Consider the following 15,983-nt stretch of genomic DNA (forward strand, 5'->3'; position numbering starts at 1 on the left):
CGTTTGGGACGACCGGAACCCTTCCTAGAGCTGGCCGCCCGGCCAAACTGAGCGATCGGGGGAGAAGAGCCTCGGTGAGAGAGGTCAAGAAGAACCCAAAGATCACTGTGGCTGAGCTCCAGAGATGCAGTCGGGAGATGGGAGAAAGTTCGAGAAAGTCAACCATCACTGCGGCCCTCCACCAGTCGGGGCTTTTTGGCAGAGCAAGACACCTCAGTACAAGACACATGAAAGCCCGCATGGAGTTTGCTAAAAAAAAAAAACACCCGAGGACTCCAAGATGGTGAGAAATAAGATTCTCTGGTTTGATGAGACCAAGACAGAACTTTTTGGCTCTAATTCTAAGCGGCATGTGTGGAGAAAAGCAGGCACTGCTCATCACCTGTCCGATCCAGTCCCAACAGTGAAGCATGGTGGTGGAAGCATCATGCTGTGGGAGTGTTTTTCAACTGGAAGGGCAGGATGACCGGTTGCAATAGAAGGAAAGATGAACGCGGCCAAGTACAGGGATATCCTGGACGAAAACCTTCTCCAGAGTGCTCAGGACCTCAGACTGGGCCGAAGGAGAGGATCTGCAAGGAGGAATGGCAGATGATCCCCAAATCCAGGTGTGAAAAACTTCATTCCCAAAAAGACTCATGGCTGTATTAGCTCAAAAGGGGGCTTCGACTAAATACTGAACAAAGGGTCTGAATACTTACGGCTGAGTGATATTTCAGTTTTTTTTTTTTTTTTAATAAATCTGCAAAAATCTCAACAACTCCGCCTTTTTCTGTCAATATGGGGCGCTGTGTGTACACTAATGAGGGAAAAAATGATCTATCCAAACCACCTGTTTTGCATTACATTGGGTTCTAACTAGCAGTGGTGAGCTAGCGCTTAATGCTACGTGAGCCTGCAGTAACAAGAGTCTGAGTGGAAAAATACTCACCGCAACATCCCGCAATAGAGCCAATAATCCTTGGTGTAAGTACATTAAAAACATAAAAAAAGTGAACCACATTATAGCGAGAATTATGGTGGTCTCGTGAGCGCTGCCGTATTGCTATCTGTTATCATATCATGGGTGCGTTGGGAAATGTAATCACAGAGATGTGCACAATGTTCAATTCGACGGCTGAGAACGTTCCGCACGTTCCATCTGCTCCGAGGAGTTTCCGAACGGTCCGGAGTGCAGCAGAGTACGCCGGGAGGTTATTTGCTAAACGCACCCCAGACCATAACTGTTGCTACCGCGTCCGCTTGTCGTAACACGGCATCGGTCTTAGTTTCCTGGATGAGCGCAAATGGAACCCGTAAATTTGTAATAAACCTTGCGCATGTGTGTAATCTGAATTCCTTAGACTAAGAGTGCGTTCAGAAATGCGGAGAGTGCAAGTATTCAGTTCAGTATTAAGAATTTCCGAACGAGTCGGGATGTAGCAGAGCTCACGCTCACAGGTTATTTCCGAACGCATCCCAAGTAAGAATGAATGAATGAACGGTGCATGCGCAAAGTTAGGCGTTTCCCATTCCGATGATTTTCAAATTTCTTTGAAAAACCTCATCAAACACTAATGACTATCAAGCTAATTTTTTAGCACAGGTACCAGCACTTTTGGGGGTTCGTATTATATTCGAGTGCGTATAATACTCGAGAAATGGCGGCGCTGTATGTGCGCGGAGTGCGTAGTCGTGCGGGGTGTCGTACCCATGCCTCTGGTGTGGTTGAAGTCTCCCCTGATAACAGTACACGATCGTCCGTCCCCGTTACAAACGCCACAGACGTCTTCTTTGGACGAAGAACCGATGACGCCGTCGCATCCGATTGTCTGCCAACAAACAAACACGGCAACAGGAAGACTCACTTATTTAGTGGCGGGACCTACGCTGTGTTCGCACGCAAATTGGACCATTCACGTGACGTGATTTCAGATGAAATCAACGCAGTTCGCGTGAATAGGCGCCAATCTGTGCCAATCTGTGCCAGGCTACGCACAGGACAGTTTGAAATGTTTTGAGGGCTTTTTAAAAGCCTTTCCGAGGACGGGCATCGGAAGTTAGCAGTCGCTACAAATGCTGTGACGCTGTACATCAGACAGGAGTTCATCAAATGTCCCTATTCAAGATAAACATGAAAGGAAGTGAAATCCATTTATTACACCGATAGATAGACCAACAGACAGTTTATGCATGGACACGAGTTTCGGTTTTCTATTTCGTGCAAGACGTAAGAAGAAAATGGAATTGCGTCTTCTCTTGCACGCCATTTAAATTTCCTATATCCACTATTGCTGCTGAAAGGATGCAAATGTTCCCATTGTGGGACTAATAAAGGTTGTCTTATCTTATATTACAAATATTTATGAATAATACTCTTCACGTGACATGTGCAGCGACGTACTAATTCATTTCCATTTCAGACGCGGTGTCCTGTGTGGACGCGTGATATATATATAAATATATATATTTATACTTTATCTGTACTCCGTGATGATAAGTAGCAAGAAGTCATTGTTCCAGGGCTAGGACTCGTTGTTTCCAGACATGCGCATCATTTGTATAAATTTCGCAACGTACGTGTTGTGAAGAAAGCAGAAAGTATGTGTGTGTTACAAATGTGACCAAGTACAAGATACTGTCGCTTATTTGGCCATATTCACGGTGCAGCGTGGCGCATGGAAGAGAGCGATTGCTTCCACTATCCTCTCTTTAAACCATCTACTTCATTCTTGGAACCGTTTGCTGATCCAGCAGGTCTCCCCCGCAGTTTACCGGACAATACGTCTTTCTGGGTAGGCTCGGAGGCGAAGCCATAAACGGGGACCGCCGTTGTCAAATCAAAGGGAACGATCGGCATTCGGTTCGGGGGGAGGCTTCAACCCGTCGACTTTCAGGCACCAAACGAATTCGCGGGGATACGCTTGATCCACGGAGAGAGAGCCGCCTTGTGGACAAAAGTGACAGCGACTGTAGGTAAAGGGTCGGAGCTGACCATTCAAACCAACTCAGTGAGCCGATCGGGCCTAGGAACGGACCTTAAGAGTACGCCCACGTCTACGACACTTTAGACGCTCGTGAGCGAGAATCTCGGGCGGGCTTTTAGCAAATCGGACTTTGGAAACAGCTGTTATGACACAAAGGCTCGTTCAGTAAACCTGAATTCAAACGCCTGTGTCTTGAAGTACTCTTTGCTCCTACCCGACGGAAACGAGGAGCTTTTACGGACCCGCAAATTCACCGCGCTACCTACCGTACCACCTACCCGCTCATCTACCGACAGAAACCCTCCCAAGGGATATAGTACTATCTAGTAGCTACCTACCCACCCACCTGTAGCTTAGCATACCTGACACCTGCCATTGACGCACAGGTCGGCCTCGAAGGGTCCGCACGGCGTCCCGTCCATCACCCTGTCGGCCATCAGCACCGAAATGTCCCGGCCCACCGGACTGCAGAACAACGCGCACGGCTTCTCTGTGCGCACACGCGAGCAAACACACACACACACACAAACCTAAACATTAATCACACAAACACAAGCTCACTTGCACAAATACGCACACACATTCTCACACACACACACACACACACACAGGAGCGCATCCAAAAAGTTGAGCGCGCGTGTGAGCGTCACCGTCATCGACGACGGCAGTCAGCACGTCGCTCTTCTTCTTGCCGCCGTTTCGATCGTACGACAAACACTGAAGGTCCCTGAAGCTCGGCGCCCCCTTTGGGCACGGAGGACCTTCGCAAGCTTTGTGCTGCACGTTGGCGTTTGGGCAGGGGTGCCCGCCCGGACCCGGCCTGCGCCCACACACATGCACACGTATTGTCACAGAATATACGTGTTGTCGCAGTTACAGTAACTATGGAGATAAAAGACAACAAATATAAACAGTGTCGATATTAGATCGGAGTGCACCGGGTCAAATCGCCGAGAGTGAAAAGCTGCAAAGAATTCACGCCAATCATAAAAAACAAACAAACAAAAAAAACAACAACCCCAGAAACTCTTGGTTAAGTAATACGGTGGACCCCCGCGTAATCACGGTTCGGCACCCACGGATTTTTTTCAATCTTGTCTTTTTCGGTTGCGGTGAACCAACCCTGTTTTTCTGGGAAAACACTTATTGGCGGTATATCTCTGCTTATTCAAGAATGTTTTAATTCTTTCAATGCATTTACTGTATAATATGCATTTCATTGAATTGAATTTTAATTTAGGGTCAGGCCCGGTCCCCATCTGTGGCGTTTTCCATGAAAAACTTGGGTTGGTTCGGCCCCGCCCAAAAATCAATGGGAAAGAAATCCACGAATAGGTGAATCCGTGGGGTGCCAAAATAAATTAATTCATTAACAAAATGGATATAAAAAAAAAAGAATCATCATGAATACAACTGCAAATAGGGGAATCCAAAGGAAATGCGGGGGTCCGCCGTAGACGACCAATAAGCGGTTTTCTCCACGCGCCCGTCCCGCAGAAAAAAGAAAGAATGGCAGGGGTCCGCTGTAGTACGTACGGGGGGTGGTCGCACTTCCTCTGTCTGAACCGAACTCCGGTGGCGCACGTCCGACTGCACATGCTCCACGGACTCCAAGGACTCCAGTCGCCGTCCACGTGCTGCGGGATGGGCGTCTTGCTCACGCACTCGCTCGCACGGCACCACTGACGCGCACACACATCGAACACACACATGTATAACACGCACGCGTACACACGCGCTACAGAAAGGCACTCCTCACTATATCGCTTTTGTCAAGGAGCAGACTTCTCAATCCGTACCAAATCCGCCAGAAATCCTTCCAATGATGCAGGTACACCCAATAAATGAGAACATGCTGGAAAAATTCATTTATCTCAGTAATCATACATGTTGGAGATTCATTTAACACTTGGGAAAATACAAATTCCTGCCTAATTTGCATTATTTCGGAATTGTTTGTTAGGGAATATTCTAGTTTCTAGAAGATCGTGAATTTGGAGGTTTTGTTGGCTGTAAGCTCGAATGGTCAGAATTAGACATACAGCGGAACCTTGATTTAACGGACTAAGAAGTGGCCGGGGTCGCCCGTTACATCGGTTCGTCCGATCAACTGCAGCACTTTTTTCCGTGGCCTAAACCCCCCCCCCCCCCCCGTAGAGTACAAAATGATTGCAAATAAATATTTATAAAGTTTTTGAAGTTTATCCAAACTTACCTCGCTGGCGTATGGGACGGTGGATCTTGGGTTCCAACTGGACATTATTTTCTGTCCCTTAAAGCTGAAGTCCGTTAAATCAAAGTTCCACTGTATATATTTATATGTTTCACTGTGATGGTGTCACTTTTTGAATTGAACTACCTCACTAAATGAAGCTTTTGACCCTTTTCTAATTTATCGAGCTGTACCTGTAACACGGACTGTCGAGCTGTGGCCAGGTTATCGCGAGGCTAGGAATCTGGCCTGAGGGTTTACAGTGTTTGCATCTTGAAAACAATGTAGCCGACTTCTCAAGCGATACAAAATCTGCAAGGAGTCCTTAGAAAGATAAATAATAACAACACCTATATACGGTAGCACTTTTCAAGGCACTCAAAGACGCTTTACAAGTGCACACACTATTTACTCATTTCACACTCACACCCTGGTGGTGGTTCGCGACTTGCGTAGCCACAGCAGAAGCGTGGCTGCCATTCTATGCCTACGGCCACCACCAAACATTCATTCCCACAGACACACGTGCATGTTCACCCACGCGCACACGTCTACAAACATACACACGCATAACACAAAGACACACACGTACGCACTTACATATAACAAACACATGCACACACACACACACAGGAATGCTTACATACACACACACGCATAAAGGCACACACAAACAATTGCATGTTCACACACAAGTTGAGACTAGCACACGCAAACACACACTCTCACATACGCGTACACAAAGGCATGCTGGCACACACACACACACACACACACATGCAGACAAAAGAGCGGCGACGATGGCGAGCGCGCATGTGCCACCTTGTCTGGTCCACACTGAGTCCCGTCCAGAGGAGGATCCAGTTTGGTCTTGCAGGAGCCGTCGCCCTCCACCAGGCACCACAAGCCGGCGCACATCAGGTGCTACGAGGCACACGCACACACAGCAGCCGTCAATCTTATGTCAATTCAAGTGTTCATCTCGACCATTCGTGGCTCCATCATTAGCGTTCACGTGTTCATTCACGCGTTCCTGATGTCCAGTCACGGCTTGGTCGTGTCAATAATCCATCTGTCCGTCAACTGGATCCCGTTTACAGTGGACCCCCGTTATCGGCGGGGGGTCGGGACCGGGCCGGACCGCCAATAGCGAAAATCCGCCGATGATTGATGCCCATTATAATTGCATTGGAGTTTTTTGTTTTTTTTTTCTTTACAAACCCAAGCAATTCTTGAGTATGCAGGAATCATGTGCAAATAAGCATTTTCGGGGTTGGTTACCCCCCCCCCCCCCCCCACAAAAAGAAGAAAAAAAGAAAAAGGAAAAAGAATGAAAAAAAGGGGAAGAAAATGGAGAAAAAAAATCAAAAAAAATCAGGAAATAGGTACATCCGCGGGTGTGGAACTGTGAGTAAGCAGGGGTCCACCGTATGGTTTTTGATGTCAAGATCATTCATGTGCTCATCTTGTCCTTTCATATGTTAATTCCTTATGGCCATTCACGGGTTCATGAGGAGGACAGGAGGAGTAGTAACGCACAGCGGTACCTTCATGTCGGAGCAGAACGTGGCGTTGCTTCCGAAGAGGATCTGGCACTGTTGGTCGACGCTGTAATGCATCCCGGGAAGTTTCGGAGGCAGCGGCAGCTGATCGCGGGTCCTCGGATCCGTGTGCGCCAGACAGGCGCTCGACTTGGACCTGATAAGGAAACACGTGACACGCATACGCTGTACATCGGGCACGCTCGCGTCACGTGCCGGCGCGGGATGTTCGGATCGTCCGACTTGACGGGACAGCGTCGATGTGCCCGATATGCAAATGAGGCATAACGATACGCCGATACATACTAATACGCAAGTGACGCAGTAAGAATATGCAAAAGAGCCTGCGCTATTATGCAAATGAGCGAGGACACGCACAAAAACACAGAAAAAGATGCACAAAAAGGCACACGACAAGACAAACACAGACCAATATGCAAATGAGTGCATAGTACGCCTTTGAGTCGTTTCAGAATCAGAATCAGATTAACGGGTGATTAAGGGGGTCACAGAATCCATTACGTTCATAACCCGAGGTGGCACTGTAAGTGAAAACTCATATGCAAATGAGTGTCTGCTAATATGCAACTGTGAGTAACGAAGCCTGTACTAATACACGACTAACATTAAAACAAGTGAGCTGCAAATGTGCGCACACACGCGAGGACATGCAGGACGCACAAGAAGACAAATATGGAGCAATATGCAAACGCGACGGTACTACGCTGCCGATGAGCGAGCGCAAATATGCAAATGAGATGGGAGGAGACCCAGTCACCTGAGGAACTTCTGCAGGTCGTCGCGGCTGCAAGACGACCAGGATAGGTCGCTGGGGTTGCGTCCCTTCACCCACTCGCCGGACATGATGTAGGCGTGGCCCGCGCAGGCGGCGTGGTCGTCGTCGTGGCTCATGCCCACGCTAGACACACACACACACACACGCACACGCACGGTGAGGTAGACGCACGGCATTACGTAAAAGTCCCGATTCGGCGGTTTGAGTGGAACAGCGTGATTGGTCGGTTTCAATGGCATTGTGTGACTCGACTGCAGGAGCACGACTCGGCACTGTACTTGTGAACGTGTGACTCGACGCTTTCAACGCAAAATCAAAGACTTTTCAAAGCGGTTTTCCTGAGGGGGGCAAGGACCTGGCGCTGTAGCCCAGCTAGATGTTAGAGGACACCTGGTCCCCTCGGAGCGCACTTCACGTGCTGATGGAATTCCAGGAGCGCTACACGATTCAAATCCACCACTACGTACACGCAGAGCGCCACCTCGATGGTGGATTGATGAAGCCAGGTCTCCGTGATCAACAGAACGCGCGCATTCTTCACCGTTCTTCTCACGCTTGTATGTCCATTTTGTGGACGGCGGATCTGGCACAGGCAGCATCGTGGCTGCCTGGTTAACACATCCGCCTTTGCGTCTCTCATTGTGGCTCTTTTGGTGTCTTCTCCTGCATTTTGGACTGTTTTTTTCTGTGTCGTCTTTTTGTGCATCTTTCATCTTGTGCATCTTATGTCTTTTTTTGTGTCTTGTGTGCCGGCTTGCCAATTGGTGGCTCTTTTTGCGTGTCTTTTAGTTTTTTTTTTGGGTGTTTTTCCTGTGTCTCATTGTTCAAGCCTCTTTGTGTTTACCCAGAAGGGGGCGTCGGCTTTGCCATCATAACTCACTTGTGTCCAAGCTCGTGCGCGATGGTGAAGGCCAAGTTGAGGCCGTTGTCCTCGGCCAACACGCACTTCCTCTTGGCGCTGCACACGCCGCCCAGGTACGCCATACCTGCAGGGGTACGACAAACAAACAAATACACAAAAGGCCCGTGCCGGTGAGCAGAACGTTAACAGCCGGCGAGCCTGGCACACGGCTCGAAAAGACATCTGAGAAAAGTGGCATACAAGAGGAAAAAAATGCAAAAAAGACCCACAAAACACACAAAAAGAACCAAAGACAAGCTAAAAAAGACCCACAAAAAGCACACGAAAGACAAAATAGACAAAAACACATACAAATAGAGGCACAAAAAGACACAAACACAAAAGACAAAAGCAAGGCTCGAATGAAGTCGTCTCGCATCGCAGTTTGCGGGTTAAAATTCACATTTTGCGCCTCCAAAAAAATACTGAAAAGCAAAACTGCGAATCACAGTTTTACCAACACAGTTTTACCAACGCGAGTCCGTCACCGATGTGCGGGAAGTAGAATGCGGAAGTGAAGCTTAGGTACGAGGGGCGGTTAGGGACATTATTCAGGATTCACTCTCACACTTACTATTCAAATGCTTTCACACAAACAAACTACTGAAAAGCTGGCATAAACACTACTCAAACACTCTCATAAACACTACTCAAACCCTCTCATAAACACTAGTCAAATCCTCTCATACACAGGAGTGAAAGTCTTGCTCTCATAAATACTACTCAAACACTCTCATAAACACTACTCAAAGCCTCGGATGAACACCACTCAATCTTATACACACAACGTTTTCTCTCATAAACACTGCTAAAACACTCATGAACACCACTCAAACCCTCTCATAGGCTCTCATACAGACTACTCAAATGCATTCACGCGAGCATGTCAATCACATTCACCCACACGTCACTGGCAGTTTACCCGTATTTTAAGTAGGACGCCTGATATAGTTTCTGAAATGATTTCGTTCTTTGACCTCTCCCACCGTTAGCCAGCCCGCTCGGACCGTAAACAGAAGCCTTCTGTGCAGTCTCGACGTGTCAATTGAGACGCGCGGCTGGCGCGGCGGAGAACATCCGGTCAATTTTCTAAATAAAACACATTGACAATACAAGAGAAATGATATAAATTGGGCATTCTTTCTCTGCGGCCCGGTAACGAATGCCTCACGGTCCAGTACCGGTCCGCGGACCGGTGGTTGGGGACGACTGCTATACAGTATAATGCTATGTAACGGTACTGCTTACGTTAGGATTTTTATTGTACTTTATGACTGTTGGTCAATGCCATATTTTATCTTGAAAATACTTCCTTTTCAACTCATAAAGACGCGCTCACGTAAAGGTCAAATGTCTGCACACATACAGGTCAAATGAGCTGGCATAAACGTCAAATCTATTCACGTACCAACCTCAAATGCATTCATAAAATACACTCAAATCCTTTCACATATCCATCTCAAATGCTCGCATACATGCTTGTGAAAAAAGAAAAACATCTTGGGAGACTTATTTTAAGAGTGGACGACTGGTTCGCACATCTGCCTCACAGTTCCGGGGACCGGGGTTCAAATCCCGGCCCCGCCTGCGTGGCTTTTCTATCTGGCACTCCCACATCCCAAAAACATGCATGCTAGGTTAACTGAAGACTCTAAATTGGCTGTCGGTGTGAATGTGAGTGCCAATGGTTGTTTGTTTCTTTGTGCCCTGCCATTAGCTGGCGACCGGTTCAGGGTGTACCCCGCTTCCTGCCCGAAGATAGCTAGGATAGGCGCTAAGGGAAATGGATGGATTTATTTTAAGATAGATAGATAGATAGATCTATCTATACGTGTTTTTCTATATTTATGTCTAACTCTATTTGTCAAAATCTATTTATCTAAATCTATCTTAAAATAAATCTCCCAAGAAAAAAAAAAAAATCACAAACATATGCGAGCATTTGAGATGAATATGTTTATGCGAGCTTATTTGACCTGTATGTGTGCAGACATTTGACATGTTTATGTGAGCGTGTATTTATACGAGTTGAAAAGGAAGTGGTTTCAAAATAAAATATGGCATTGACCGACAGCCATCAAGTAGAATAGTAAGCCAAACTTAAGCAGTAGCGTTACATAGCATTATACTGTATAGTACATACATATATATATTTATAATGTAATATATAATGTTGTATGCTTATTGATGATTGTGTTACAATAACGCTTTTCCTCATTGATTTAAAATGCTCGCTTTTAATGTGTAAGTGCTGTAGGATATGGCGGAATGGTCGGCCAATCAGAAGCCGTGTCGTGTATGACGTAGGGCTAGGCTGGCTCGTCAACCATTAACCGAACGCGGAGGCTGCCGAATAAATGTGCCTTTCGGGCTAAAGCGCAGTGGACGCGTGTTTACTCCTGGACTCAAGACAGAGTTTCAACACCGCTGCGTTACAATCTGAAACGTATACAGTTCGTTGCAGGCAGGATGACCGGATAGTCGCATTTAAGCTCCCCTGCGCCGGTGTACCTAATGAGGTGGCCAAAGGGACTGGAGGAATTTAATTGTCGTAGTGAAACTCGTGTCATAGAGATGCACTACAAACTACACGCACTCAGAGCCAAATATTTCATGACTATTTTTAATATAGCTACATCTCCATAAATTAGAATATAGTTGAAAAGTTTTTCTTCCGTACTCATAGAGTGATTAAACACTGAAGTACTTTTCAGAGGGAAAATTCCAGCCTAATCTTTACATTAAAAATCACTTTATTTCTTGAATGAATTAACTATTTCGTTTGACGTTATATTTTAGTTTCTCAATAGGGGGATTTTTTTTCATGTGCTATGTGCTATAATCTAAATTATACTCGTTTTAAATATGAAATACTTCACTCTGAGTGTGTGCAGCGCATCTCTATAATTTCACTTATTGAATTGAACTACATAATAAAACATTTACACTATTAACGTGTGAGCATAATCGATGAGTGCGTGAATGTGATTGACGTGGACGCAATTAAGTAGTGTTTATGAGAGCGTTTGAGTAGTCTTTATGAGAACACGACTCATGCGTATAAGTTTATTTGAGTCGTGTTTATGAGAGTATTTGACTAGTGTTTATGCGAGGGTTTGAGTAGTGTTTATGAGAGCAATACCCGTGCGTATAAGAGTATTTGAGTATAGTTTATGAGATGGTTTGAGTAGTGTTTATGAGAGCGTTTGAGTAGTGTTTATGAGAGCGTTTGAGTAGTGTTTATGAGAGTCTTTCAGTAATTTGTGTGGGTGAAAGCATTTGAGTAGTAAGTGTGAGAGCAAATCCTGAAATGCAAGGCGGCTCGCAATGAGACCACCCTTGAGAAATGTTGACCTCCAGAATAAATACCCGCAAATGAAGCCAGAACACAAACGTCTTCCACAGAAAAGAAGCCATTAGCTTGTGTGTGTGTTGTTGAGAGCCAAAGAGATCAAGGAACCTTACCAACAGTGTCACAAGGCTCCTCCTTGTGAACGCAGAAGTCTGTCCTGAAACACAAGGAACAACAACAACAACACGAGTCAGCACATTCCTAAAACACAAACTCATCCGAGAGCCCCAATAGCCGTAACGTTCTCTCCAGACTAGAACCTTGAGTCAACAAGAAATTTTCTCGGTACTAGACCTTCTCTCGGGATGAGAACTTTCTCTCAGGAATAAAACCTTCTCTCGAGACTGGAACTTCTTCAGAACGAGAATATTCTTTCTGGACTAGAACCTGGAGTCAACACAGGAACTTTTTCTCAGGACTAGACCTTCTCTTGAGATGAGAATTTTTTCTCAGGAATAGAACCTTCTCTTGGACTGGAACTTTCTTCAAGACAAGAACAGTCTTTCCGGACTAGAACCTTCAATCAACAATAGAAGCTTTTCTCAGGACTAGAACCTTCTCTTGGGATGAGCGTGCAGCGTGGCGATACTACTACAGTGAGTGCACGAGTCATATATAATTGGCCCCACAGAAATGTGACAACAAACTCAAAACAAAAAAATGGCAGCATGTTGCAATGGAATTGTAGGTTAGCTGTTTAAGACGTTGATTGCAAGAGGGAAGAAGCTGTTGGAATGTCTGCTAGTTCTCGTTTGCATTGTTCGGTCGCGCCTATCTGAGGGAAGGAGCCGGAAGAGCCGGTGACCGGGATGCGGAGTGTCCGAGAAGATTTTGCACGCTCGTCTTAGTTCTGGCAGCGTGCAAGTCCTCAAGGGTGGGTAGGGGGTACCGACAATCTTTTCAGCAGTTTTGATTGTCCGTTGCTGTCGGAGTTTGTCCTTTTTTGTGGCAGCACCAAACCAGACTGTGATGGAAGAACACAGGACTGATTCGATGGCCGCTGTGCAGAACCGCCTCAACAGCTCCTGTGGCAGGCTGTGCTTCCTCAGAAGCCGCAGGAAGTACATCCTCTGCTGGGCCTTTTTGAGGACGGAGTTGATGTTGATCGCCCACATGAGGTCCTGAGAGACTGTAATTCCCAGGAACTTGAAGGTCTCGGCGGTTGGCACAAGGCAGCTGGACAGCGTGAGGGGCAGCTGTGGCGAAGACTTCAGGAGTTTGACAGCCGGGTGCGTTGAGGTACAGTCGTTCGTGTAGAGAGAAAAGAGCAGCGGAGAGAGGACACAACCTTGAGGCGCCCCGGTGCTGATGCTGCGTGCGGACGAGGTGGCCTCCCCCAGCCTCAGCTGCTGTGTCCTGCCTCTCAGGAAGCTGTAAATCCACTGGCAGATGGCAGGCGAGACGCTGAGTTGGAAAAGCTTGGAGGAAAGGAGTACAGGGATGATGGTGTTGAACGCAGAGCTGAAGTCCACAAACAGGATCCTCGTGTAGTTCCCTGCACTATCAAGGTGTTCTAGGATGAAGAGCAGTACCATGTTGACTGCATCATCCGCAGACCTGTTCGCTCGGTAGGCAAACTGCAGGGGCTCCAGCAGGGGACCTGTGACGCTCTTGAAGTGGTCCGGCACGAGATGTTCAAAGGACTTTATGGCCACAGATGTCAAGGCGACAGGCCTGTAGTCATTTGCAGTTTTCTTGGGGACTGGAATGATGTTGGAGCGTTTGAAACAGGATGGTACTTCGCACAGTTCCAGAGCTCTATTGAAGATCTGTGTGAAGACTGGAGCGAGCTGGTCCACGCAGACTTTGAGGCAGGATGGGGACACATGGTCCGGGCCTGCCGCTTTGTTAATCTTTTGTTGTTTGAAGATGCGTCTCACATCCTGTTCGTGGATGGTTAACGCAGAAGTTGGAGGTGTGATTGTTGTCCCGCGGCTGGTGGGTGTGGGGTGTGAAAGTGTCCTTTTCAAATCTGCAGTAGAAGGTGTTCAAGTCGTGGGTAGTGTGCTATTGTTCTCAGCATGGGGGGATCGTCGCTTGTAATTGGTCAGTGATTGGAATGCATGCCAGACTGATTTGGAGTCTTTAGCGCGAAACTGTTTTTCCAACTTTGCTGCATAGTTCCTCTTTGCAATGCTAATTTCTTTAGTCGGCTGGTTTCTAGCTGGATTATACAGGGCCCTGTCCCCGCTCTGATATGCGTCCTCCTTAGCTTGGCGAAAAGTGCGAAATGACTTTGTTGCTACACACACATCTTCACAGAAACCGATATAGGATGTGACCGTGTCCGTACATTCATCCAGGCTGCCGGCTGAATTTTCAAAGACACTCCAGTCTGTGCAGTCTAAGCAGCTTTGAAGTTGCACCTTTGCTTCATTGGTCCACTTTTTCACTGAAGGCTTCACGCATTTCAGTTCTTGCCTCTAAGTTGGTATTAAGTGAATCAAGCAGTTTCCGGTTCAGACGGGACATCCCGTGTGGACGTGTATTCTTTTATATTTATATCTCAAAACACGTATTAATTGGGATGTTATTTTGTCGTTCAAAGTTGGTGATTTCCCGCGAACACGCAGTTCCAGTCAGACCTAAGTGACAAGTGTACTGTATCACCAAATCCCTTATTTGGATATTTTGCGACTGCATGTAACGATAGCTTTGCAATTCGCACGGCTTTGACACCGTCTTCGCCTATCCACTCCTCGTCCTCCCTTCATGACGCGCAGTAAGATGTGTAGCCTATTTGCTAGCTTGGAGGCGAGCATCAGTGACTTACAATGCGTTGCCACCGGACAGCTGTTAGATGATCACAGTGAAGTCAACCCACCTTGTGACCAGCACGGCGCTGTCCACAGGCGGGATTTCGTCACGTCCTCCGGGAACATGATTGCTTCCCAGGTATCGCGGTCCTCCGAACTCTTCATGCTGCCACTGACAGAAACTCCCCAGGGAACGCTCGCCGTGGTGGCCAACCTTCAGCGTCTCCTGAGGGACATGAAGCCACACAACCGTTAAACAATCAGGAACCTTCGAATGAAGTGTTTCAAGAACCAGGACTATTCAAATTGAAGCCAGGAAGGAAAGATCTGATGAAGCTTTTACGGAACCAGAAATCTTCTGAAGAACCAGGAATGTTCAGATGAAAAATGAACAGAACCAGAAGTGTTCTAATGAAGCATTAAAAAAAAAAAAAACAAAAAAAAACATGCATGTACATATGAAACGTTATTAGAACCAGGAATGTTTAGATCAAGTGTTGAAAGAACCATGAATAATCTGATGAAGTGTTAATAGAAGCAGGAATGTTCATATGAAAGCATAACCTGGACACGGAGGACGCTTTGAACTCCTTGAAGGAACAACTCCAAGTCGTTGGTGCAGATATGTGGATGACACACGGGTCAAAATCCACATAAATGCTGACTAGTGCGTCTTCGGAGACGGACAAGAACAGTCCAGTTGCCATCCATTCGGTGACTTAAATGAACTTGAACATTTGCAGGCTAAACACACACACACACACACACACACACACACACACACACTACGGGCGTATCGGAGGTCTGAGGAGAGAAGGTTCCAGAGAGTGGCAGCTGCAACGTTGAAGGCTCCGGCCCCAAAGGTGTGCGGGTGGGCACGAGGGGGTGAAGAGGAGACCGGAGTCGGAAGACATAAGGTCTCGGGATGGGGTGTATGGGTGAGGGAGGTCTGATCGGTACTGGGGGGCAAGTGCATGGAGGGATTTTTTTTTGCTGAGGAGCAGGACTTTGTAGGTAATGCGGGACTGAGTGGGCGCCAGTGGAGATGGAAGAATGCGGGAGCGATGCGCTGCCAGCGCTTGGTGCGGTTGAGGACCCCGGCAGCTGAGTTTTGAAAGTAGTGGAGACTGTCCAGGGTTTAGTTGGGAAGCCCCGACAGGACTCCGTTGCAGCAGTCCAGGCGGGATGTGCAGCTGAATCGACACGGAAAAGCCTCCATTTACAATTCATTGTGATGTAATGTTGCTAAGTTTGACCTTTGGGGAAGTTGAGCTTGTAATGCGACCGTTTCTACTTTCTTTCCAGGATGGTAAAGTCATTTCTATTTTACATAGTCGATTGTCCTATGTAACGGACAATCGACTATGTCGCACGACCCCCGGCCCCTATTAGTCCGTTCCATTGAGGCTATCACTGTATTTGCAAAACGCGCCGAACGCCATTTCGATATTGTCTGACG

At 47.0% G+C, this 15,983-nt stretch overlaps 1 protein-coding gene across 12 annotated transcripts in view; it reads right to left on the reverse strand.

The window, feature by feature from the left end:
- The window catches only part of adamts17 (ADAM metallopeptidase with thrombospondin type 1 motif, 17), a 36,111-nt gene that overhangs the window by 12,438 nt on the left and 7,690 nt on the right, over positions 1-15,983 (reverse strand). For all 12 annotated transcript variants that reach the window (XR_009785758.1, XR_009785757.1, XR_009785756.1 and 9 more), the window contains exons 6-15: positions 14,593-14,750; positions 11,882-11,925; positions 8,396-8,501; positions 7,498-7,638; positions 6,726-6,876; positions 6,001-6,102; positions 4,503-4,648; positions 3,617-3,786; positions 3,329-3,456; positions 1,691-1,811 (exon numbers count right to left, since the gene is read on the reverse strand). Coding sequence is in view for 8 of the 12 variants with exons in the window: in XM_061756978.1 (XP_061612962.1) it covers positions 1,691-1,811; positions 3,329-3,456; positions 3,617-3,786; positions 4,503-4,648; positions 6,001-6,102; positions 6,726-6,876; positions 7,498-7,638; positions 8,396-8,501; positions 11,882-11,925; positions 14,593-14,750 (1,267 nt within the window). In the remaining 4 variants the exon portion in view is untranslated. The remainder of the gene's footprint in view (positions 1-1,690; positions 1,812-3,328; positions 3,457-3,616; positions 3,787-4,502; positions 4,649-6,000; positions 6,103-6,725; positions 6,877-7,497; positions 7,639-8,395; positions 8,502-11,881; positions 11,926-14,592; positions 14,751-15,983) is intronic.

This window comes from Phyllopteryx taeniolatus, chromosome 2 (genome assembly GCF_024500385.1).
Source record: "Phyllopteryx taeniolatus isolate TA_2022b chromosome 2, UOR_Ptae_1.2, whole genome shotgun sequence".
In the NCBI taxonomy this organism is placed as follows: domain Eukaryota; kingdom Metazoa; phylum Chordata; class Actinopteri; order Syngnathiformes; family Syngnathidae; genus Phyllopteryx; species Phyllopteryx taeniolatus.